The sequence below is a fragment of the Rhinoraja longicauda genome, chromosome 6 (assembly GCF_053455715.1).
Source record: "Rhinoraja longicauda isolate Sanriku21f chromosome 6, sRhiLon1.1, whole genome shotgun sequence".
Taxonomy (NCBI): Eukaryota; Metazoa; Chordata; class Chondrichthyes; order Rajiformes; family Arhynchobatidae; genus Rhinoraja; species Rhinoraja longicauda.
In genome coordinates this window covers 29,224,441-29,250,656 of record NC_135958.1, presented here as the reverse complement: position 1 = coordinate 29,250,656, position 26,216 = coordinate 29,224,441, and the positions used below count along the sequence as shown (strand labels likewise).

The window sequence follows — 26,216 nt, the reverse complement described above, 5'->3', positions numbered from 1 at the left end:
ATAAAGCGGTGCAGCATTACACTGGTACAGCACCAGAGAGCCCGGTTCAATCCTTACCTTGGGCGCTGTCTGCGTGGAGTTTGCACATTCATCCTGTGTCCGATGGATGGGTTTCCTTTGGGCACTCTGGTTTCCTCCTACATCGCAATGTTGTGAGGGTTGGCAGATTAAATGGCCACTGTAAATTGTCCCTGAGTGTGTAACTGAGTGGTAGAGTTTTGGGGAGGAGAGTTGATGAGAATGTTGGGGAGAATAAAAAAATAGGATTCGTGTGGGGATTAGTTTAAAGGATGGTCGATGGATGGGCCAGCCTCGGTGGGCCGAAGAGCTTGTTTCCGTGCAGTGTCTGCCTACGACCGTATCAACACCCTTGCAAATGTAGGGGTGGGGGAAATGCAGTCAATGCGGCATTATTAAAGAAAATTTACCAACACCACAGCCCTAATTTTAGATTTTATTTTGCTCATTTTAAAACTTGTTTGGCAGAGAAAATACAACAATTGCTGATTTGTGTGGCGAATAAAACATCAGCATTTATATACACCATCGACGTCTTCTTGTGAAAGTGGCATCATTGTCTGTTTGTTAAATAGATTGTCTGCCGACAGGTACTACTAGCTCAAATCACATCGTAGCAAGCAGGAGCTGGCCTAATCCAATTTAAATCTTAGTTAGGCACTTGGTTTAAGGAAAGGCACAATTGTCACAGTGTAGCTGAGGGGAATTGCCAGTGATAAACATGAAAAGGACGAACAGTGATGTATACATAATACTCCAGCGTCATATTGCACCTTTGCTTTATATTCTGCGTATATTTTTCTTGTCGATTTACAATGAATGAATGATGTGGAAACACAGGGAGAGCGAGTCAGGCACCAACTCCGATTATCTGTTCACCCAGTCGTGACTGCTGCATCCATAGGCTTTGTAAGGGAGAGGGTACACGCTTGCAGATTGTTCCGTGCCCTGTTGTTCTCCATATCTCGGACGTTGTTGCTTCTGTTTCTCGTTGTACTGTGACACCATCTTGCCTACCTCCTGCTTGTCGTTAAATCGATTGTCGCCATATTCTGTCCGAAGCCATCTCCGATACTGAAAGGAAGATGGGCAGAGATAAAGGGTTCCACCCCCCACTGGAAACACACACAAGGACAGATTGACCCCAATACATTCCCAAGCATGCAAGCCATGTCCTGTACCCGTTCACTAATATAGTCCAGGAGTACTCACTATGTAGCTCCCACGTCCCTTGAATCAGAAAACCCAAGGGCTTGAACACAAAATTCACCATCCTAAAAGTTGCCTGGATTTTTTTTATGGAAGAAGACACAAAGTGCTTCAGTAACTCAGCGGGTCAGGCAGCATCTCTGGAGAACGTGGATAGGTAACGTTTTGGATCGGGGCCCATCTTCAGACCCTGAATGTTATGATAGCATTGAGAGCAACTTACTACCATTGAGGAACAAGGTGGCTTATTGAATCAAGGTTTTTAAGGCCTGAAGGGTCTGAGGAGGGATGTGAAGAAGGGTTCCAAAGAGATGCTGCCTGACCTGACCTGCTAAGTTACTCTTCTTTTGTAAACCAGCTTCTGCAGTTCCTTCTTTTCACTTCACCTGAATTTCTTGTGCTCTTTTTAAATTGCATCGTCTCAGGGCTGCAAGGTGAAAGCCTTACAAAGGGTCACACAGGTGAACATTAAGGTGCTGGAATGACGGCGACACCTTTCCCAGCAAGCTCGGACTCCCAAGCTGTGAGCAGAATGGAGGAAGATGGGAGGGGGTGGAGAGTTGGAGAAAAGGGGAGGCAGAGAGAGGGACAGAAGGGAGATAGAGGGGAAGAAGCAGCTGGAAGACACCGAAGGGAGAGTGATAGAAGGTTAGTAGGGAAGTGGAGAGAGAGGGGAGGGGAGAAAAGGCAGGAAGGAGAACGGAATGAAGCAATGGGGAGGGGGAAAGTGGGAGGGAGAGGGGAATAAAGAAGGCAGGAAAGGAAGAAAGGGGAACGAGAGGGAAAAGGAGGGTGAGGGAGAGGGTGATGTGAAGAGAGGGACTTAACAGAGGGGATGCAGGAGAGAGACAATACGAAGAGAAAAGGAGAAAGGAAAGAGGGGAAGGTGAAAGATAGTAAGGAAAAAGATGAAGGGCAAGCAAGTGGATGTAGGGGAAAAGATGAGAGAGGAGAGAGGGATGAGGGAGCAGAGTGGGGTGGGAAGAGGAGGCAAGAGGAATGGGAGGAAAAGCAAGGCAAGAGGAAGGAATGGAAAGTGTAGAGGGGGAGTTGAATCTAGAGGGACAGATTAGACATAGGGGAAGAGGAAATCGGGAAAGGGGAGAGGAAATGGGAGTGAACATGCTGTGAGAGGGTGGAGGGGAGAGAGGGAGACAGATGGGAAAGAACGGACAGGGAAAGTGGGATATGGAGGGGAAGAGACCAAGGAATGGGGCAGATGGGGAAAGGAGGGTGAAAAAATGAGGCATGATGGGAGGAAGATGTGGAGAGGGAGAGAGTGGGGAGGGAGGAAGAGGAGATGTTAAAGAGAGAAGATGGAGAGAGGGAGGAAAAGGAAAGGAAGGGGCTTTTGATCAAACACGTACCTTCCCAATATATATCCAGCAATTGATTGGTTGTTGTGAAAGTCAGATACAGCAGCACACAAATGAATCAAGTTTTATTTCCAAACTGCATGTGCCAAGAAAACAATGAATTGTATTCCATAATTCCGTGTATTTTTCAACTTATTTCTCGAACCAGTATCATTAACAGTAATCGTAATTCTTTTGAGCAATGTAGACCAAAGGGGAACTTGCTGAATTGTGACCGTGCCTCCACACTGTGCTGACAGGCTGCTTTTGATCTTGTGTCACATTCCCAAAATCAACCGTGGGAGACCAAATACTTTCCAGAAAGGAGTGAAGTGGCGTAGTGGTAAACTGATCGTAATCCAGAGATGGTTGACAAGAGTTCAAATCCCACCACAGTCGTGGGGAAATTGAAACTGTAAATTAAATAATTGGAATAATGATGACCACAAGACCACTGGATTGTACAAAAAGGTCTTCTGATTCATTATTCAGCAGACTCACACATCTTGTTCCAATCTTGGAATAATTAATATAGATCATGCAATGTTTAGTTTAGTTTAGTTTATTATTGTCACATGTACCGAGGTACAGTGAAAAGCTTTTTCGTCGTGTGCTGTCCAGTCAGCAAAATGACCATGCATGGTTACAATCAAGCTGTCCACAATGTACAGTGTACAGTGTCAGTCTGAAGAAGGGTCTCAACCCAAAACGTCAACCATTCCTTCTCTCCAGTGATGCTGCATGTCCCACTGAGTTACTCCAGCATTTTGTGTCCATCACACAGCATAAAGGGCATAACCTTTAGTGCAAGGTGAAGTCCGATTAAAGATAGTTGAAGGGATCTCCAATGAGGCAGATGGTAGGTCAGGACTGCGCTCGAGTTGGTGATAGGATGGTACAGTTGCCTGTGAACAGCTGGGAAGAAACTTGTTCTGACATCCCATGAATTAATGAAGGCCATCGCACGTTCAGGGCAAGGACATGGTTTGGACCATATAGATGGCTTTGTCAGCACAGTTCTCTGAGACCCATGCAGCACCAAAACGGACCCACCGGCCGACTGTAACTGATATACCCATGGTATTCAGTAACATGTCCAGTTGAAAAGATATTGTTGGTTTTTAATGCATAAAAATGAACACAATGATTCCAACTTTCCGAAACGGTAACTTTCATTTGAGGTGGAGGTTAAGAAAATTGGCAATTTTCTTTGCAAAAGGCAGAAACGTTAATGTTTATAACGTCTTAAAAAACAAAAGAACAAATGATGAAATCGTCCACGATGTGTCAGTGAATGTGATGAAGAGTTTCAATATCACCCAGTAAAATGGGTAAGTGAAAATGACATGAAAATAGAACACTTCCTTGATCAGATAATCAAAATGCGTGGTATAGCATTGTACTCTGCTTTTGAATTCAGCCCAATTGATTTAAATGAGAGAGAGACACACAAAATCTCTCTCTTCAGGGGGAGGAAGGAGAGGGGTGGGGGGGGGGAATAAACTGGAAGTGAGAAAAGGCCAGATCAAATCAGGGCCGGCAACAGATGACCTCAGGAAGGGTGGAGCCCATAATAGCCCATTGGTTGGGGATAGTGTGATAACAAGAGGGATATAAGGATGCAAATGGTGGAACCAGCAGGACGACTAGGGTGGGGGAGGAGTGGAGAGGGGGGAAGGGAGGGAAAGCAGGGAAAGCAGGAGTTTACTTGAAATTAGAGAAATCAAATTTATACTGCTGGGGTGTAAGCTGCACAAACGAAATATGAGATGCTGTTCCTCCAGTTTGCGTGTGGCCTCACTCTGACAGTGGAGGAGGCCCAGGATAGAAAGGTCAGTATGGGAATGGGAAGGGAAGTTAAAATATTTGACACCTGGGAGATTGCGTAGGCCAAGATGGACTGGGATTGAATTTTGTAAGGGGACTACAAAATGTAAATACTGCTACATCATGCATTTGGCACACGTGTCTGAGGAGAGGATGAATTTCTACTTCATTGCTTTATCACCAACGAGGGAATCGTCCGACTGTGTTTATAAGGATTGAACCTGAATGTGAAAGTCAGTGTCAATCGGACTCTTTAAGCAAAGTGCTTAAGTTGTCACTGTTGACAGGTATGCATGAAACGCCCCATGCCAGTATCACAAGGAGAACCAGGTGAAATAATCCCTATGTCCCAATCAGTAATTGCAGAATATTGACTCACCATCTCAGAAAACATTATACTAACATGTCAGGACACAAAATGGTGCAGTAACTCAGCGGGTCAGGCAGCATCCCTGGACAACATGGATAAGTGACGTTTTGGGTTGGGGCTCTTCGTCTTAAGAAGGGTTCCCAACCAGAAACATCACCTGTCCTTGTTCTTCAGGGATGCTGCCTGACCCGCTGAGTTATTGACAAAATACATCTCTTGATGCTCCTGAACACATCATCAGTGATGTAACCTGGGGTCATTGGGTGTTTCGGGTCTTTCAACATCAGACACCCTTGCCCGGGCGCCCCAGCCGTGGGTGATCAGATCACGACTTGTGTTCAGGTGGCATTCCCTTCTCCCCATGGACCACAAGAGTTTCTTCTGCAAGAAAGGAAGGTTTCGCGAGGTTTCTCCGCTGCCTCTGTGGTGTTCTTGATGACTCTTCCCCTCTCCATTCCGGTGATGCCCAGAGCACTCAAGGCCTTGTAGAGCGATTGCCCTGCAAAACCTCTACAGCCAACCTCGATGGGCATACACCTTGCCTTCCAGCCCGGCTTACACCAGTCTATGACCGGCTCTTCGTACTTGGTCATCCTCGTCGAACTGATTCTAGATTGCCGTCTTGCAGGCCTGTGGCCATTTGACTCCAACTTCTCCAGAGGTCTGTTCTGAGGTACTAGTTGCGCCACTTGGAGGCGTCCGGCTCTATGGGGTGCTTCCGGGCCTGGCTCCTCCTGCGTCTCACCAGGTACTTTGAGTCTTTTTTTAATAGACACGCATCTGCAGTTAATTGCTTCTACGTACCGACATGTCATTTTGATTTAATGCACCTTAAAATAGATGTTAGTGGGAGCTTGCTCTGCAGAGCTAGGATGTTATACCTCCCATATTATGACTGTAACACAGCTCAGAACTAGCCGTAAAGCACTCTAAAGGTCACAAAGTTTTGTATGTAATGCAGATCTTTCATTCTTTCTGAATGAGTCTCCATTTACATAGATACATAGATACATTGACAATAGGTGCAGGAGTAGGTCATTCGACCCTTCGAACCAGCATCGCCATTCAATGTGATCATGGCTGATCATCCACAATCAGTACCCCATTCCTGCCTTCTCCCCATAACCCTTGATTCTGCCAGCCCTAAGAGCTCTACCTAACTCTCTTTTGAATGCATACAGTGAATTGGCCTCCACTCCTTTCTGAGGCCGAGAAATCCACAACTCTGTGTGAAAAAGATTTTCCTCATCTCAGTTTTAAATGATCTACCCCTTATTCTTAAACTGTGGCCCCTGGTTCTGGACTCCCACAACATCGGGAACATGTTTCCTGCATCTAGCGTGTCCAATCCCTTAATAATTTTATATGTTTCAATAAGATCCCCTCTCATCCTTCTAAATTCCAGTGAATACAAGCCCAGTCACTCCATTCTTTCATCATACGACAGTCCCGCCATCCCGGGAATTAACCTCGTGAACCAATGCTGCACTCGTTTAATAGCAAGAATGTCCTTCCTCAAATTAGGAGACCAAAACTGCACACAATACACCAGATGTTGTCTCACCAGGGCCCTGTACAACTGCAGAAGGACCTCTATGCTCCTGTACTCAACTCCTCTCGTTATGAAGGCCAACATGCCATTAGCTTTCTTCATTGCCTGTTGTACCTGTATGCTTACCTTCAGTGACTGATGTACTAGGACACCCAGGTCTCGTTGTACTTCTCCTTTTCCTAACCCGACACCATTCAGATAATAATCTGCCTTCCCGTTCTTGCCTCCAAGTGGATAACCTCACATTTATCCACATTATACTGCACTGCCATGCAAATGCCCACTCACCCAACCTGTCCAAATCACTCTGCATCCTCATAGCATCCTCTTTACAGTTCACACTGCCACCCAGGTTTGTTTCATCTGCAAATTTGCTAATGTTACTTTTAGTTCCTTCATCTAAATCATTAATATATATTGTAAATTGCTGCGGTCCCAACACCGAGCCTTGCAGCACCCCATTAATCACTGTCTGCCATTCTGAAAGTGACCAGTTAATCCTTACTCTTTGTTTCCTGTCTGCCAACCAATTTTCTATCCATGTCAATACCCTACCCCCAATACCATGTGCACTAATTTTGCCCACTAATCTCCTGTATGGGACCTTATCAAAGACTTTCTGAAAGTCCAGGTACACTATATCCACTGGCTCTCTCTTGCCCATTTTACTTGTTACATCCTCAAAAAATTCCAGAAGGTTTGTCAAACATGATTTCCCCTTCGTAAATTCATGCTGACTTGGACCGATCCTACTACTGCTATCCAAATATCCTATTACTTCTTTGATAATCGACTCCAGCATCTTCCCCACCACCGATGTCAGGCTAACTGCTCTATAATTCCCTGCTTTCTCTCTCCCTCCTTTCTTGAAAAGTGGGATAATATTAGCTACCCTCGAATCCACAGGAACTGATCCAGAATCTATAGAACATTGGAAAATGATCACCAATGCATCCACGATTTCTAGAGCCACCTCCTTGAGTACCCTGGGATGCAGACCATCAGGCCCTGGGGATTTATCAGCCTTCAGTCCCATCAGTCTGCCCAACACCATTTCCTGACTAATGTGAATTTCCTTCAGTTCCTCCATCACCCTAGGACCTCTGTCCACTAGTACATCTGGAAGATTGTTTGTGTCTTCCTTAGTGAAGACAAACCAAAATACCTGTTCAACTCGTCTGCCATTTCACTTGTTTCCCATAATAAATTCACCTGTTTCTGTCTTCAAGGGACCCACATTTATCTTAACTAATTGTTTCCTCTTCACATACCTAAAGAAGCTTTTACTATCCTCCTTTATATTCTTGGCTATCTTACCTTTATACCTCATCTTTTCTCCCCGTATTGTCCTTTTGGTTACCTTCTGTTGATCTTTCAAAGTTTCCCAATCCTCTGGGTTCCCACTCATCTTTGTTATGTTATACGTCTTCTCTTTTATTTTAATATTGTCCCTTATCAGCCACGGTCGCCTGTTACTCCACTTCGAATCTTTCTTCCTCTTTGGAATGAAATGATCCTGCATCTTCTGGATTATTCCCAGAAATACCTGCCATTGCTGTTCCACCATCATTCCTGCTCGGGTCCCTTTCCAGTCAACTTTGGCCAGTCCCCTTTGTTCAACTGCAATACTGACACTTCCAATTTGACCTTCTCCCTCTCAAATTGCAGATTACAACTTATCATATTATGGTCACTACCTCCAAATGGTTCCTTTACCTTGAGTTCCCTTATCAAAACCGGTTCATTACACAACACTAAATCCAGAATTGCCTTCTCCCTGGTAGGCTCCAGTTCAAGCTGCTCTGCGAGTCCATCTCGGAGGCACTTTACAAACTCCCTTTCTTGGGGTCCAGTACCAACCTGATTTTCCCAGTCTACCTGCATGTTGAAATCTCCCATAACCACCATAGCATTACTTTGTTACATGCTAATTTCAACTCCAGATGCAACTTGCACCCTCTTTCCCGGCTACTGTTTGGGGGCCTGTAGATAACTCCCATTAGGGTCTTTTTACCCTTACATTTTCTCAGTTCTATCCAAAATGACTCTACACCTTCTGATTCTATGTCACCCCCTCACAAGAGACTGAATTTCTTTCCTTACCAACAGAGCCACCCCACCCCCTCTTCCCACCTGTCTGTCTTTTCGATAGGACGTTTACCCCTGAATATTCAGTTCCCAGCTCCGATCCTCTTGCAGCCATGTCTCTGTAATTCCCACAACATCATACTTACCAATTTCTAACTGAGCCTCAAGCTCATCCACTTAATTTCTTATACTTCACGCATTCATATATAACACTTTTAATTCAGTATTCACCTCCCCTCTCACACCGTGTTCCTATTTCACCTGATCATCTTATCCTATTTCATCTTATCCCTTCTTGAACTTTCCGTCCCATTTATTCGGGTGCAGATATGCTTCAGAGCATGTTTACTTACAAGATTCTATGTGGGAATTTCCACTGGAATTTCCCCTCCTGCTGTTTGCTTGAAATTCATTTTGTAACTGAACTCTTTGCCACAATCCTTTTTTTAATCTGTGTTCACTTTTGAGCATGTGGAATCACTGGCAAGGCAACCATCCCTTGCTCATCCCTAAACTGATCTTGAGATGGTGGCAGTGAACAGCCTTCATGAACTGCTGCAGTAAAGGTACCACCGATGAGATTGAAAGGCTATTTCAGTGGACAATGTAGAGTCAACCACTCTGGCACCAAGGTAAGACTAGCAGATCTCCTTTCCTGAAAGACATTAGTGGAACAGAGAGTATTTTTAACGATCCAGTAATTTTATGTTTTCTTTTAAATATTTTAGGTTATTGAACTAACGTTGATGAGGCCACATTTAGAGTATTGTGTTCAGTTCTGGGCAACATGTTATAGGAAAGATTTTATCAAGCTGGAAAGGGTGCAGAGAAGATTTACGAGGATGTTGCCAGGACTTGAGTGCCTGAGCTGCAGGGAGAGGTTGAGCATTGGTGCGCAGGAGATGAGGGGAGATCTTATAGAGGTGCACAAAATCATGAGAGGAATAGATCATGAGGGGTGATCTTATAGAGGTGCACAAAATCATGAGAGGAATAGATCACTTAGACGCACAGAGTCACTTGCCCAGAGTAGGGGAATCAAGAACCAGAGGACATAAGTTTAAGGTGAGGGTAGAAAGATTTAATAGGAATCTGAGAGGTACATGTTTCACACAGAGGGTGGTGGGTGTAAGGAACGAGCTGCCGGAAATGGTAGTTGAGGCAGGTCTATCGCAACGTTTAAGAAACATTTGGACAGGTACATGGATAGAACAGGTTTAGAGGGATATTGGCCAAACATAGGCAGATGGGACTAGTGTAAATGGGACATGTTGGTCAGTGTGGGTAAGTTGGTCCGAAGGGCCTGTTACCACACTGTACGACTCTGACTACAATAACAATTTAAATTTCACAGCTGTCATGGTGGGAGTTAACCTTACATATCTGGCTTGTAAATCCATGTATCTAAATTACCAAGCTAGTAATTTGGCCTCTAAGCATGCACGAAAGTTAGCGTTGCCTGCAGAATGGAACTCGATTACTGACGTTCAGTGACCTTGGTTCTCAAGCATTGTGAATTGGAGAGCATCCCATTAATTCAAAAGATTAACTCTACTCCCATGAGAAGTCGAGGAACAAAGAACTGCAGATACAAAGGGACACAAAGTGCTTGAGTAACTCAGTGGGTCAGGCAGCATCTGTAGAGAAAATAGATAGAAGATCCATAACCTTACCTATCCATGTTCTCCAGAGATGCCGCTTGACCCGCTGACTTACTCCAGCACTTTGTGTCATATCATATCATATCATATCATATACATACAGCCGGAAACAGGCCTTTTCGGCCCTCCAAGTCCGTGCCGCCCAGCGATCCACGTACATTAACACTATCCTACACCCACTAGGGACAATTTTTACATTTACCCAGCCAATTAACCTACATACCTGTACGTCTTTGGAGTATGGGAGGAAACCGAAGATCTCGGAGTAAACCCACGCAGGTCACGGGGAGAACGTACAAACTCCTTACAGTGCAGCACCCGTAGTCAGGATCGAACCTGAGTCTCCGGCGCTGCATTCGCTGTAAAGCAGCAACTCTACCGCTGCGCTACCGTGCCGCCTTGTCTGTAAGTGAATACTGCTGACTGGCACATTCCAGGGTGCAGGATGGCATGCTGGGGGTAACACTGAAGCACAGTGGAACCACCACAAAGGGCTTTGTGGGGAAGGATCACACTCTAAGGCCCTGCTGCCATTGAGTGCTGAGGCACTCATTAGTCCTGTGTATAACACTTAGAGTCATAGAGTCATACAGCACGGAAACAGGCCTTTAGGCCCAACTCGTCCATGCTGAACAAGATGCCCCATCTAAGCTAGTCCAATTTACCCGCATTTGGCCCATATCTCTCCAAATCTTTCCTTTCCATCACTTCATGGGTCCATTGGTTAAAGGGGAACAGGTGTGGCGTTAATGCTCTGTAAATATTGGTTGCTGACACAATGAATGTATTGATTTGATGGCACGATGAGCATACTGATTGTATTGCAGATTGAGAAAAGTTTTGAAGCAATGATACAGTCCTCATTTTTGCCAGAGTCCATGGAGAATGGTCCTATTGTAGACATGTGGTTAATATCACAGTTTGTGGACCATTGTAGAGCAAATGAAAGATGGGGATGATTTTTTTTGTGGGCAGCCATATTGGAGGAAGTTCCTGCCTGATTGATGGAGTCAAAGGGCTTAGTGTGAGCAAAGAAGGCCTTGTATTGTGGCAGGTGCTTCTCTCAGCTTTTTTATGGATTTGTTATTTGGTCATGTCCACTGCGTATCTAAATAGAATTAATCCACATTGTGGTATGTGGGGCAGTGACTGATGAAAGTTGATGAGGAAAATCCTGACAATACCAAGCTGGCAATTAAGACTTTTGGATATGCAGGGAATGGATGGATATGCATTACGTGCAGGTAGATAAGTGATGGACACCAAATGCTGGAGTAACTCAGCAAGTCAGGCAGCATATCTGGAGAAAATGGATAGGTGACGTTTCGGGTCAGGTCCCTTCTTCACACTGATTGTAGGAAGGGGAACTGGAGGTAAGAAAAGACCAAGCCAAGTCAGGGCTGGAAACAGATGACCTCAGGGAGGGTGGTTCCCTGATAGGCCAATTGTTAGCTGGGGACAGTGTGATCCCAAGAGGGATACATCGTTGCGAACTGGGGAATTGGTTAACCGACTTTTAACGGAGGGATGAGGACAGGGAGGGGAGTGATGGGCTTGGCATCATGCTCGGCACAGACATTGTGGGCCAAAGGGCCTGTTCTTGTGCTGTACTGTTCTATGTTCTATGTTACGAAATTCTCAATATGTCAACAACGCTTGCGTTTGCAGAAGCTCAGAGAATGAGCTGTCATCGGTGCTTTCACTGAGATATATGAGAATCGGCCATGTATCCAATATCCTCAAGAAAAGGCTCCTTCACCGACCTGCCCATGCAGCACCACACCTCCCTTCAACAATAAAGGCTCATGGCGAAATACTGGAAAATATAGACCACATCCCACATCCCATGTAATGGCTGGCATTGTAATGGAAACTACATTGCTTTCAACACTCCAGCACACCCTTTATTTATCTGCAGATCATGCCCCAAGCCTGGGACAAGACCCACTGTGTGCCAACAACAATATTTGCATCCACACAAGAAACACTCTTGACGTATCTCGGTACTTACCCACTCATTTATCACACAGTGAGCCAAGGGCATCTTTTGTTCAATTCTCACTGTGTTGCTGTTGATGCTTCTGCTAAAAATAACCTCTCGCATTATGTGGAGGATGGATTTTTGTTTTGGAAACTGACTCCAGTAGCATTTGGAGCTACATTTTTGACATTTTAACATAGCTGCCTGTACCAATATTTCAGAAGTATTGACCAATGGTACATAAGCATTATTTATTATCTTTGGCAAATAACAAGTTGCTCACCCAATTTATTTCTTTTGTCTGGTCCGCACAAGTTTCTATTTTAAATGTAAATGGAACTGAAAAGGTGGCGCAAGAGGTAGAGTTGGTGCCTTACAGCGCCAATGACCCGGGTTTGATCCTGACAACAGGTGCAGTCTGTATGGAGTTAGCACATTCGCCCCAAGACCACATGGGATTTCCCCAGGTGCTCCGGTTTCAAAGACATACACACTCCAAAGACGTACAGATGTGTATGTTAATTTGGTTTCAGTAAAATGTGTAAATAGTCCCTAGTGTGTAGGATAGTATGGGGATTGCTGGTTGGTGCGGACTCGGTGGAACGAAGGGCCTGTTTCTGTGCTGTATCTTTAAATTCAACTCAACTGAAAGAAATTGAAAATATAGTATTCTTTTTCCAACCCAACCTCAATTATTCTCCAAAGCCTCAGCATTCTGAGATGACTTATTCATCTCAGTCTTCTCCTCCTTTCATAGTGTGATCCTTTATCACAATGGGTAAGTTCTTGGACTATCACACAGATGCCGAGACAATCTCTCCAAGAACATACTTGAATGCCATGCTGAGTTATTGAATAAATCTCTAAAGTAACTACCATTGTCCTTCAGGGGTGGAAATTTGCCATTTTTATCAGATTATGAAGGGTCTTTTGCCGCCTGCATCTGGTCATTTATGTGCTCCAGACGTACCAGTCCCATTGGCCCTCAACTAATCTCAAAGATAGTCCACAACCCACTTCAGAAGCTGATGAGGAATAAACAATAAATGTCAATATTGCCATATCCATGGCTTGGCGTCATTCACATTTGGGTCTTCATCTTGGCTTCACAACATTGTAGCATAATTGGACCCTAACATAAAGAGTGAGGCTACAAGAGGATATCAGGGTAGACAAAAAAGCTGGAGTAACTCAGCGGGTCAGGTAGCATCTCTGGAGAAAAGGAATAGGTGATATTTCAGGTCGAGACCCTTCTTCAAACTGAGAATCAGGGGAAACGAGACATAGATGGTACGCAGAAGAAATGAATGAAAGATATGCAAAAATCAACAATGATCAAGGAAACCTGAAGCCCACAATGGCGCATTGTTGGCTGTGGGGTAAGTGATAACGAGTTATACAGACATTGAAACTCAACAGGGCGACATCGAGTTATAGACAGTGAAACTCAAGAGTATTTCGGGGACTTGTTATCTTGCAATAAGTGATACCACCAAGGCACTAATCAGCTGTGCAGTGTAATATTTTGCACTTACCCTGCATGTACAGCTCTAATAATACTCAAGCTTGAGGCAGGTACAATAACAACATTTAAAAGACATTTGGGCAGGTACATAAATTGGAAAGATTTAGAGGGATATGAACCAAGTTTGGGCAAATGGGACAAGCTTAGATGGAGCATCTTGGTTGGCATGGATGAGTTGGGCCTAAGGGCTTCTTTCAGTGCTGTATGTTTCTATGACTCCAATTCAAATCTTGCAGACCTGGAAGCATTCTCGTAAATCTCTTGTGCATCCTTTCCAGTTTAATTACAGTACTATGAAAAGGCCATCATTGTACAACAGAATCAGGTTGTGAATGTAATCCACCACCATATTCGAAAGGATTACTGGGGGAGATCCAACAGGTCTGGCCTTGCTAACAAAGCCCACAGCCCATAAAATGAAGGAAGAGTTCCATGAGCCAACAACAAACAGCAGGCAGTGTAATGAGCAGTGTATATCCAAAATCAGTGCTCATTGGCAGTTCAGTGAGGAACGTCAAAGCACCAAGGAGGGGAAGTTGTTTTTCTTTGCTGTGAAGAAAATCTAAGGCATGCATCCCCCAAAGTATATGCCATGAGTTTAGAGATGGTACTAATCTATATCAGTATGAAGAAGGGTCCCAATCTGAAATGGTATCTCACCATGTTCTCCAGAGATGCTACCTGATCTGCTGAGTTACTCCAACATTTTGTGTCCTTTTATTTAAACCAGAATCTGCAGTTCTTTGTTTTGAGTTTCAGGCATTTCGCTTGAAAGGATAAGAAATGTTCAATATATATTTTGAGAAGAATTCAGAATTCAGAAACATGAACAGAGTCCATAATAAAGTATTCGTTCACAAGTATTATTGGTGAATTGTTGGCAAATTAATATTATAGTATCAGCTGTTGATTATACTCACCATTTAATACCCCACTCCGTGGACTTGGATAGTTGCAAGGAAGTACAATGAGCCGTACAAGACATAAAGAACTTCAAATGCTGGAACCTTAAGCAAAGCATAAAGTGCTGCAGGAACTCAACAGATCAGACAGCATCTGTGGAAGGAATGGACAGATGATGTTTTGGGCCAGGACTCTTCTTCAAGGCCAGAAACATCGTCTTTCCATTCCCGCAACAGATGCTGCCTGACACAACGGGCTCAACTGCTTAACACCAAGCAGGCTAACAACACTCGGGAAACCAAGAGTACCCGAAATATAATGCCTTGGCCATAAAGCCACAGGAGAATGTCTAACTCAAGTTGGTAGTTTGTAACTACAAATGCACGTGTAATTAATGCACTGATTATATGTGCATTAACAAAATTGATTGGTTCAGGTACAGATTTTAGGCTTTAACGATGTAGTGTGGAAACAAGCCCTTTGGCCCACCGAGTCCGCATGGACCAGAAATCACCTGCACGCCAGCTTTATCCTACATAATTGGGGCAATTTACAGAAGCCAATTAATCTACAAATCGGAATGTCTTTGGACTGTGGGAGGAAACTGGAGCACCCGGAGAAAACCCAAGCTGTCACAGGGAGAACATACAAAAACTCCATAGAGACACCACCCGTAGTCAGGATTGAACCCGGGTCTCTGGCGCTGTAAGGCAGCAACGCTCTAGCTGCGCCACTGTGCCACTCTGTCTATGAATACCAATAATATTGGACCATGCTCCCCGCAGCCGTAAGATAACTAAAAAGGCAATACCGGGAGAAAAGATGAGGTACGAAGGTAAGCTAGCCAAATAATATAAAGGAGGATAGTGATAGCTTCTTTAGGTATGTGATGAGTAAAAAAATAGTCAAGGCAAATGTGGGTCCCTTGAAGACAGAAGCAGGGGAATTTATTATGGGGAACAAAGGAAATGCAGATGAGTTGAACCGGTACTTTGGATCTGTCTTCACTGAGGAAGATACAAACAATCTCCCAGATGTTCTAGTGGCCAGAGATCCTAGGGTGACGGAGGAACTGAAGGAAATTCACATAAGGCAGGAAATGGTGTTGGGTAGACTGATGGGACTGAAGGCTGATTAATCCCCAGGGCCTGATGGTCTGCATCCCAGGGTACTTAAGGAGGTGGCTCTAGAAATCGTGGACGCATTGGTGATCATTTTCCAATGTTCTATAGATTCAGGATCAGTTCCTGTGGATTGGAGGGTAGCTAATGTTATGCCACATTTTAAGAAAGGAGGGAGAGAGAAAACAGGAAATTATAGACCAGTTAGTCTGACATCAGTGGTGGGGAAGATGCTGGAGTCAATGATAAAAGACAAAATTGCGGAGCATTTGGATAGCAGTAACAGGATCGTTCCGAGTCAGCATGGATTTACGAAGGGGAAATCATGCTTGACTAATCTTCTGGAATTTTTTGAGGATGTAACTAGGAAAATGGACAGGGGAGAGCCGGTGGATGTAGTGTACCTTGACTTTCAGAAAGCCTTCGACAAGGTCCCACATAGGAGATTAGTGGGCAAAATTAGTGCACATGGTATTGGGGGTAGGGTACTGACATGGATAGAAAATTGATTGGCAGACAGAAAGCAAAGAGTGGGGATAAATGGGTCCCTTTCAGAATGGCAGGCAGTGACTAGTGGGGTACCACAAGGCTCTTTGCTGGGACTGCAGCTATTTACAATATACAATAATGACTTGGATGAAGGGATTAAAAGTAACATTAGCAAATTTGCAGATGACACAAAGCTGGGTGGCAGTGTGAACTGTGAGGAAGATGCTATCAGGTTGCAGGGTGACTTGGACAGGTTGTGTGAGTGGGCAGATGCATGGCAGATGCAGTTTAATGTGGATAAGTGTGAGGTTATCCACTTTGGTGGTAAGAATAGGAAGGCAGATTATTAACTGAATGGTGTCAAGTTAGGAAAAGGGAACGTATAACGAGATCTGGGTGTCCTAGTGCATCTGAGAATCTAGGCTATTAGTTGATATAGTTAATTAGAGATATTGATATTTTGTTGTAGTTGAGATGGTTTATTTTGTTGTTTTAGCTAATATAAAATGAATGCTTATTTTCAGTGGAAAGCAGTAGTTTCTTTCTCAATAACAACTCCTTATATGGGTGCGTGTGAAAGTAGGAAAAGTTTTGAATCCACTCGGTAAATTGGTGAGTTTCCCCGAAAGCATGTGACTTATATTACTGGTTTGGTTTCTGAGCATGTGACCTGTATTAATGATTTTGTTTTCTCTGTAACCATGGGAATTGTATTAGATTTGTAATTGGTCCTCAATTTTATCTGTTACGCCCCTTTTTCCTTTCTATATAAAAAAGTAAACAATCGTGGAAAAGTGGTTCTTCCCCTCTCCTGAGTTGAGATCTTTTCAGACACTAGTATTGTGTCTGACTTATCTCTATACATGAGCAAACTCGCAGCTGCACGACCTTGCTCGACTGTTTCAATACACTATCAGACGAAGGGAGTAATACTCCTCTGTCTACTCCCTATCATTCATAAAAGGACAAACACATTCCATCCCAATGATAACGTTTCTGCCACAAGCATCCATCTTACTGCTTTCCACTGAAAATAAGCATTCATTTTATATTAGCTAAAACAACAAAAGAAACTGTCTCAACTACAACAGAATATCTATAAGTCACATGCTTTCGGGGAAACGCATCCTGAGTTGAGATCTTTTCAGACACTAGTATTGTGTCTGGAGATCCTCACGGGAAGAACCCCAATGGTGGAATAAATCTGATGTGCTCATCCAGTATTACGTGTGATTATTTAGACTGAAGGTAAAGAACTTGATTTATCACATCAGTCACTGAAAGGAAGCATGCAGGTACAGCAGGCAGTGAAGAAAGCCAATGGAATGTTGGCCTTCATAACAAGAGGAGTTGAGTATTGGAGCAAAGAGGTCCTTCTGCAGTTGTACAGGGCCCTAGTGAGACCGCACCTGGAGTACTGTGTGCAGTTTTGGTCTCCAAATTTGAGGAAGGATATTCTTGCTATTGAGGGCGTGCAGCGTAGGTTTACTAGGTTAATTCCCGGAATGGCAGGACTGTCGTATGTTGAAAGACTGGAACGACTAGGCTTGTATACACTGGAATTTAGAAGAATGAACGTATAAGATTATTAAGGGGTTGGACACGTTAGAGGCAGGAAACATGTTCCCAATGTTGGGGGAGTCCAGAACAAGGGGCCACAGTTTAAGAATAAGGGGTAGGCCATTTAGAATGGAGATGAGGAAAAACCTTTTCAGTCAGAAAGTTGTAAATCTGTGGAATTCTCTGCCTCAGAAGGCAGTGGAGGCCAATTCTCTGAATGCTTTCAAGAGAGAGCTAGATAGAGCTCTTAAGGATAGCGGAGTCAGGGGGTATGGGGAGAAGGCAGAAACAGGGTACTGATTGAGAATGATCAGCCATGATCACATTGAGTAGTGGTGCTGGCTCGAGGGGCCGAATGGCCTAGTCCTGCCCCTATTGTCTATGGCCTATTGAATGCTGATCTCCTTTGTTTTTATCTCTGACTTTTCCCAGATCTGGTCAAAGATTGTCAGCCTGAAGTGTTAACTCTTCTTCTCTCCGAACAGACATGGTCTGCTAAGTGTTTCCAATAGGAAATCTTCAGCTTATATTCAAGTCATAAGTCTCTTGGCAAAAACATCCAACAAAATCATTCTGGCGCAATTATAGAGTTGCTTTCTTCCTGTGTCAGGAAAGACGACAATGGCTGATTACAATCTCTTCCAGTTTTGGTTACCCAAATGTGCTGGCATGATCTTGGAATGACAAATTCCAAAGGAATATCCCCACATCCATATTGTCTCCAGCATCCCATCTAGGAGAGGATGTCAACTGTACAAAATAATGTGTTAGTGGCTCATTCAAAGAAATGTTTATTTTATTACCAAAATAACTATTGTTAACCCTATAACTTAAGTATAAAACTCCAAAATAAATTCCATGTCGCTTCCTTGATCCATAAAGTTCAAAAGCCTCAATGGAACAATGAATAACCTTTTGGAGCTTGCAATTGCGTTGTGTGGTACGAGAACAAAGGAAAATAATACGATGAGTCAGCCAGAAGATTAATGAGATGGAGCTTTAAAAAATTGTCTTGATATTTAGACACAGTCCTGTTTTGTTTCGGTGCAGTGCTTCATCAAATAATTTTTTATATGTACTACTGTCATGGTCTTACGTACAACTATCAGGTATCACCATTACCCTTCATTTGCTCAGGGAAAACAAGCCCACCCCATCCAAGTCTTCCATCCTGCTTTTAGTCCGCATTCTTGCTTTACAAATGTGAACCAAAGAGCTTGGTTTTTATTAGAGTTAATTTACTTCTTGCTTTATTTACCATCTCAGTGAATTTGTTCAAATTTGATCTGCTATTGAGGAGCGGCACGGTGGTGCACCGGTAGTGTTGTTGCCATACAGCGCCAGAGACCCAGGTTCAATCCTGACTACAGGTGCTGTCTGTACAGAGTTGAAACGTTCTCCCTGTGACTGCATGAGTTTCTCTGGGTGCTCCGTTTTCCTCCCACACTCCAAAGACGTACAAGTTCGTAGATTAAATGGCCTCGGTAAAAAATTACAAATTATCCCTGGTGTGTAGGAAAGTGTTAGTGTATGGGGTGATCGGTGGTTGACGCGAACTTCCGTGCTGTATCTCTAAAGTCTAAAAGTCTAAAGTTAAAATGGAATCAATAAATGAAGATGCCATAATTAAGTAACTTTCAACTCTATTGCATTCTAAACAACTCTTTAAGCAGAGTGTGGAAAGTTTATCACAAAGAGTTTAGAATAAAAAGTCGATACCTGGTGTTATGTGCATAGTTTGGTCGCGTTATTTAAGAGGGATATCCTTGCATTGGAGGCAATGTTGCACAGATTCACTTGATTGGTAGAGTGTTGTTTCATGACTGGAAATTGAACAGGATTGGCATGGACACATTGGGGTTTAGACAAATGAGAGCTTATCTCATTGAAATACTTAGTATTCTGACAGAGCTGGATAGCAGAGGTGCTGAGAGAATGTTTGCCCTCATGCATGTTTTCCCTAGAGCCAGGGACATTGATTCAAGAGGAGGTTTTGCTGATTATGAGACGGTATTGGTATTGGTAATGGTATTAATTTATTATTGTCATGTGTTCCAATACATAGTGAAAAGCTTTGTGTTGCATGCTATCCCAGCAGATTACGCCATAGATAAGTGCAGTTGTACCATACATGAGTACAACTGGCAATGACTTTAGACTTTGGACTTAAGAGTTATGGCCCGGAAACAGGCCTTTCAGCCCACTGAGTCTGCGCTGACCAGCGATCACCCCGCACACCAACCTACACACACTAGGGACAATTTTTTTACAACTTACTAAAGCCAATTAACCTACAAACCTGTATGCCTTGGGAGTGTGGGATGAAACCGGAGCACCCAGGGAAAACCTATGTGGTCACAGGGAGAACATACAAACTCCATACAGACAGCACCCATAGTCGGGATCGATCCCAGTTCTCTGGCGTTGTCAGGCAGTAACTCTACTGTTGCGCCACTGTTTCGCCCACAAAAGAGAAAATTAACAGAGTGGCATTATAGTACTAGAGCACTAAGACAAAATACTAGCAGAAAACTAGCAGGAACTAGGAATGCTCGCAGGACCTCAGATGCTTAACAGGTCATGCAATAAGAGTGGAATACATGGGCCAGGAAATTGATCTGCACCATTAAAAGCACAGCAATGGGCAATATTCGGTCGTGCAGAAGGCACAATGTGTCCACCATCTGCTCATTGAACACTTTTATTCTCATGTAGCAGAGATTCAATAAAAAATACAGTGAGTCTGGGAGCCAGCAGAGTCAAGTAGTGAGGGTCAGGACGAGAGAGCGGGTTGCTGGTCTGGAGGGGTCAGGTAGCTTTGGTGGCCGTGGACCATGGTTCTGAGGATGAATGCAGATACTCATACTTGCATGGGTTGTAAGTTGTAGCCTTGTAGCATAACAGTTCCATTCCAATTCACATTCCGCTACCACAATGTGATCGGTTGGAAAATAGGGGCTGTTTATGGTCAGACTGTTCAAAAGTCTGATAACGGAGGCGACAAAGTTGTTCCTGAGCCTGGTGGTGCGCGCTTTCTAGCTTTCATATTTTCTGCCTGACGGGAGCGGGAGAACAAGAAGTGACCGGCTTGGAAATGGTCCTTGCTCACTACAATCACTACATCTAGGAGGCATTTAGATCGAGACTTAATTAGATCCTAATGCAGATGGGATTGGGGTAGATGGGCAAAATTGTTAGCATGGGCGTGGTGAGCTGAAGGTCATTATCTACGCTGTGCAATTCCAGGACTGACTTTCAAATCATTTTCACATTGAGCTTCAGCATCTCACAATCACAGGCCTATCTATTTCAAGTAGCAGTGACATTTTCTCTTGCATTTTTACCTTGTTTTCTGCAAATTAAACGGTTCCTCTTTCAGTAGCATTAAACTATCTCCCCAAATCCAAGCTTTGAAAACAGAACAATGTTTTTTTTACATACTCCAAATAGCCTACTATTCAGGTTTAGTAATGAGCTGTCAGACCAATGCAACACCAATACTGCACCATGAAGTTTGTGCTGGATATACGGTTGATGTCGACAATGCAGTTGTGTGTTTCTTTGTTAAAAAAAATGCTTAGACTCTGCACTTGGATTTAATATTTCTCAAATCAAAACGGGAAGACAATACTTAACTTTTGTTCCCAGGATCTGATAATGCTTGATAAATTCTCGCAGGGTAGAGTTGCTGCCCCTACAGCACCAGCGACCCGGTTCGATCCTGACTACAAATGCTGTCTGTGCGGAGTTTCTACGTTCTCCCCGTGACCGCAAGGGTTTTCTCCGGGTGCTACAATTTCCTCTTATACTCCAAAGACGTACAGGTTTGCAGGTTAATCGGCTTTGGTAAAAATTGTAAATTGCCCCTAGTGTGTAGAATAATGTTAGAGTATGAGGATCGTTGGTCGGCGCAGACTCGGTGGGCCAAAGGGCCTGTTTCCGTGCTGTATCTCAAAACTAAACTAAATTAAAGTAGAGTTTGAAGTAAACACAACCAATAAAGTCTATTGTACCCTTCACTATCCTGAAGACCTGAATCACGTTCTGTTCAACATTCTCAAGTCAAATTTTAAAAAACCAGCAATATGCCATTTGTCCCCTATGGACTTCAGATTTTTTGCACTAATATTACAGTTATTAATTTATATATGTTTTATTATATTTATCTGTATTTATCTGCATTTACAAAGTATTAAGCTGCTGCAAGTAATCATTGACTTATTCCATTGACAATTAAACAGTTTGTTGACTCTTGACTATATTTCCAAAGATTCAGTACCATTTGGGTGACAAGATGTCTTCTCACCCTAGCCCTGAAGGGCCAACCCCTTATTCAGAGACTGTAAGTCTTGGTTCCAGACAGCCCAGCCTTTGGGATCATCAACGCCCCATCTATCTTATCAGCCCATAAGAACTTTGTACGTTCAATGGATCACCTTGTGTTCTTCTCAACTCAAGAGAATAATTCTCTTTAGAGCTGAATCTCTCTCAAATATCTCAAAAGAGACCAGTTAGAGCAATGGGAGGACCTGTTCACTGGAGAAACCAAATACAGATTGGGTGACTGCTTTAGGTGACTCCTAGTAATCCACAGAGCTTCCCGTTACTGGCATTGGGCCGCCGAGAACAATGCAGGAACCCAGCGTGAGGCCACAGAGAACACAAGCCAGCACACTGGCCTTGCTGCGAGACACCCTGCCTCACAGCTCCAGAGACCCAGGTTGAATCCTGACTTCAGGTACTGTCTGTGTGGAGTTTGTACGATCTCCCTGTGATCACTTGGGTCTCCTCCAGATGTTCCGGTTTCACCTCTCATCCCAAAGACATGTGGGCTGGTTGCATCATATATTGCCTCCAGTGTGTGATGGGCAGTAAAACCAGGAGGAATTGATGAGCATGAGAGGAGGATAAAGAATGGGAATAATGTAGGGTTAGTGTAAATGGGTGATCGATGGTCGACATAGACATAGCGGTCTGAAATCCTGTCTCTGCTGTATGAGAGACCCTGACCCTGCCACTCTCTTTCACTCTGTCCAGAATCAGGCAGATGCGTAAACATCCCACTAATAGTTAAACTGCCTGGAATGCACCATGTATGCATAAGAAAGAATGCTTATTAATGGTGTAACATTTCCTGTGCCAATCCCTTCTCCAGGTTATATAATCCACGGTTTACTGAATCCAAACATTGGCTTCCTGTTTTAATAAACATATTAATACTCAATGAAAATTGAGTAGAAAAGATATCCTCAGGAATCTAGTGGCAAGCAACCATTTTAGAGGAGACCTTGCACAGAACTTAATGTATGGTATCATTTTGCAAAGCATATTTTGTCTATTTATTCTGTAGCGGAAGAAATCATGATGGTTATCACATCTCTTTAAACACTTATCAATCTAGTTCTCTCGTCTGTGACTTTCTATACAAGATGTACTTAATTTTTCAATTGTGCTTGATTGAGGCATACCGACACTAAGATATACAAGCATTATATGTGGGGCTGGTTGGATTAATCAACAAAATTGTTTTCCTCTGGAATTGGAAACTCCATTACCAAAGCTGGAAACACTTAGCAGACCAGGGAGCATCTGTAGGCAAGGTTAACTTTGCAGGTCAATGTCCCCTAGTAGAACCAGCAACAAGTGAAAAGCAAGATGTGGGCACAGGAACTGCAGCTGCTGATTTACAAAAAAAGATAAAAACTGCTGGAGTAACTCTGCGGGTCAGGCCGCATCTTTGGAGAACGTGGATAGGTGAAGTTTCAGGTTGGGACCCTTCTTCAATCTGACTGAAGAAGGGTCCCAATCTGAAATGATGCCTATCCATGTTCTTCAGAGATGCTGCCTGACCCGTTCAGTTACTCCAGCACTCTGTGTCTTTTTTTAAAAGAGATGAGTAAGTTAGCTTAAGTTACAGAGAAGGTAGTGGGAGGGAGATAAAGAGCAAGGGGAATATCTGTGATAGCATGAGGCCAAGGTCATACCCTATCATAGACGTTCCCATTGTCCTATTTCCCTAAAGTAGAGAGACTGTCCTGAACCACGTCTGACATTTCCCCAATCTCTGCTCTCGTGTCCCTCTCCTCCCATGATCCTTACCTTCTATTCCACTAACCTCCACTTTCAATGGATCATCCTTTGCAATATCTGTTAGTTTCAACATGACTCCACCACAAGTCATGGCTTCCCCTCCCCTTTCAGCATTTTGAAGCCTCCATTTTTTTCACAAATCCCTGGTCCGCTCTTCCGTCCCCCCAACCCCACCGGAGGAGACACGGCACCTGTCCTTTCAGATCTGCCCTTCCCACCATCCCAGAATCCAAACAGTCCTTCCAAGTGAAGCAGTATTTCAGTAATTCACTTGCACTTCTTCCAATCTATTGCTGTGCATTCAATGTTCACTTAGGGATCTTCTGCTCACTGGAGAAAGCTAATACAGATTGGGTGACAGCTTTGGGTGACTAGTCTTAATCCACAGGGATAATCCTGAGCTTCCCACTACCTGCCTTCCACCCCACTCCAACTTTGATTCAATCTTTCTATGTCCACTCTGTACACTGTTATAATGAGCCCCAAATTAAGCCTAAGTCATCTTTTTTTGAGGACATTGCAGTCTTCCCGACTCAACATCAAATGTTACAATTTATGGTGACTCACATTCTCGGTCTGTCAGAACTGGCCAAATTTGCTGTAAACCATACACCTATGATACGGGCTCAGTTTTCTTTCTCCATTCGCAAAGTCTGACCCCGCTCGGTACGTGCTACAGCCCTGCATTTCACACCTTATCTGGTTCCTTTGCGGGTATCTCACTCTCTATCTGCCATCATCTCAGAGATCTTGTTCCATTCTTTTTCTCTCCCCTTTACCCATCAACCAGGTAACCTCACCAACTTGTCCCTAAGGCAACTCTATCAGTCAGGGCTTCCCTTGCCTTATCCATCCCTCACTCACATTCTCCTCAACTTAAAACTATCTTGCTTTTCTCGCTTTCCCAGCTCTGACAAAGTGTCTTTGACCTGAAACGTTAACCCTGTTACTCTTCCCGCAGAAGCTGTCCGACCTGTTGAGTGTTTAAAACGTCTTCTAATTTTATTACAGATTTTCAGCATCTGAATTTTTTTAATTTCCTTTGTTTAACAACGACCAGCATTGTAGAAGATAAATTAAATAGATTGTGGTCCTTTTTTTAGATCTAACAGTTCCTTTCTAATGAATGGGGCATTATTATCCATCTTTTCAAGTCACAATCATCGCTGCGTGCTATAGTCAATGGAAACACACACTAGGGTACATCGAAATGCCACTTAAATTTATGGATTTAAAGGTAACATCTGACTTCAATCACATCTATACCCCCAGAAATGTAAACTGATTGGTCCCGAGTTACCTCTTTTGCAAGAGTCTCCTCAAACTCTTGGAGCTGCTGCTGGAAGCTAATGTTTGGGTTGGCGTAGGATCGGACGGACTTCACCGCAAACAAACACTCCTCCCAGCTATGGTCCGTCACGGTCATGAGATAAGCCACCACCATGGTTGTGCTGCGTGAAACTCCAGCCAAGCTGTGCCACGGGAGGCAGTGACAAAGAAGAAAACACTGAATAACACATCTTAAGGAAAGACTAACTGGAAGAGAAAAACACACATGGATTGAGATGTACTGATATGACACCTACCAATGGACGATGCAGCCCCCACCATGAATTCGGCTTTCATGGATAAACTTGATGCACTCCTTAAAGTATTGTATTCTAAAAGCACAAATCAACAAAGCATTACATTATGTTACAACACCAGAGAGGTACTGAATGCATGGGCAAAAGGTTTTCGCCAGAACTGTATAAAACACTTGTTCAGTTCTGCTCAGACGTTCAGTGCAAAGGTCTGGCAACCACATTAAAGCAATGGAAAATGGTGTTACCAGGGAAAAAGCTGGATAGGTTGGAAAGAAGAAGACTAGTTGAGGAATGCAGTATTATTAAAGGTCTACATAATGTAGGAACAAGAATACGAGAACAAGAATAGGAGCAGAAGACCACTCTGCCCCTCAAGCCTTCCATCCATTCAATATGATCATGGCTGATCGCTGCTGATCTCAACTCCTCTACCGTTGTCCTAAATTCCCCAAACTATCAACGATTCAATTATCTTTTCACTGTGAGTGAAATTCCTTGCGTTTGCACACAATACACAAAGTCCACTAAAGCGCCACCACGTTTCTGGTGCCAACAATATTGCACAAAGTACTCATTAGAGTCACCTAGTCCCTCTTTGTAATCCGCGACAACCCCCGTCCCCCATCTGGGACCCTCCGTTCTCGGCGTCTCCCCCAGATGCCCCCGCCAGGAGCATCTTCATTCTCGGCGGCCCCTCCCCGGCCGTACCCCCCTTTGTTCTCGGCAGCCCCCGCCACCCCCCTCCAATACCCTGTTGGGTCCCTCTTTGTTCTTGGTGCCTCCCCCTCCTGACCACTCGTCTCTCTCATTGGAATCTTATGAACTATCTTCAATCGGACTTTATAGGACCTCATAGTTGTATCTTCCACTGAATGATACTT

At 43.7% G+C, this 26,216-nt stretch overlaps 1 protein-coding gene across 2 annotated transcripts in view; it reads right to left on the bottom strand.

Moving 5' to 3' along the window:
- Positions 1–466: 466 nt before the first annotated feature.
- dusp22a (dual specificity phosphatase 22a) overlaps positions 467–26,216 on the bottom strand; it is a 101,215-nt gene continuing 75,465 nt past the window's right edge. For both annotated transcript variants that reach the window (XM_078401757.1, XM_078401758.1), the window contains 3 exons: positions 25,336–25,410; positions 25,050–25,221; positions 467–1,092 (listed from right to left, as the gene is read on the bottom strand). In XM_078401757.1, coding sequence (XP_078257883.1) covers positions 886–1,092; positions 25,050–25,221; positions 25,336–25,410 — 454 coding nt within the window. In that variant the 3' untranslated portion in view covers positions 467–885. The remainder of the gene's footprint in view (positions 1,093–25,049; positions 25,222–25,335; positions 25,411–26,216) is intronic.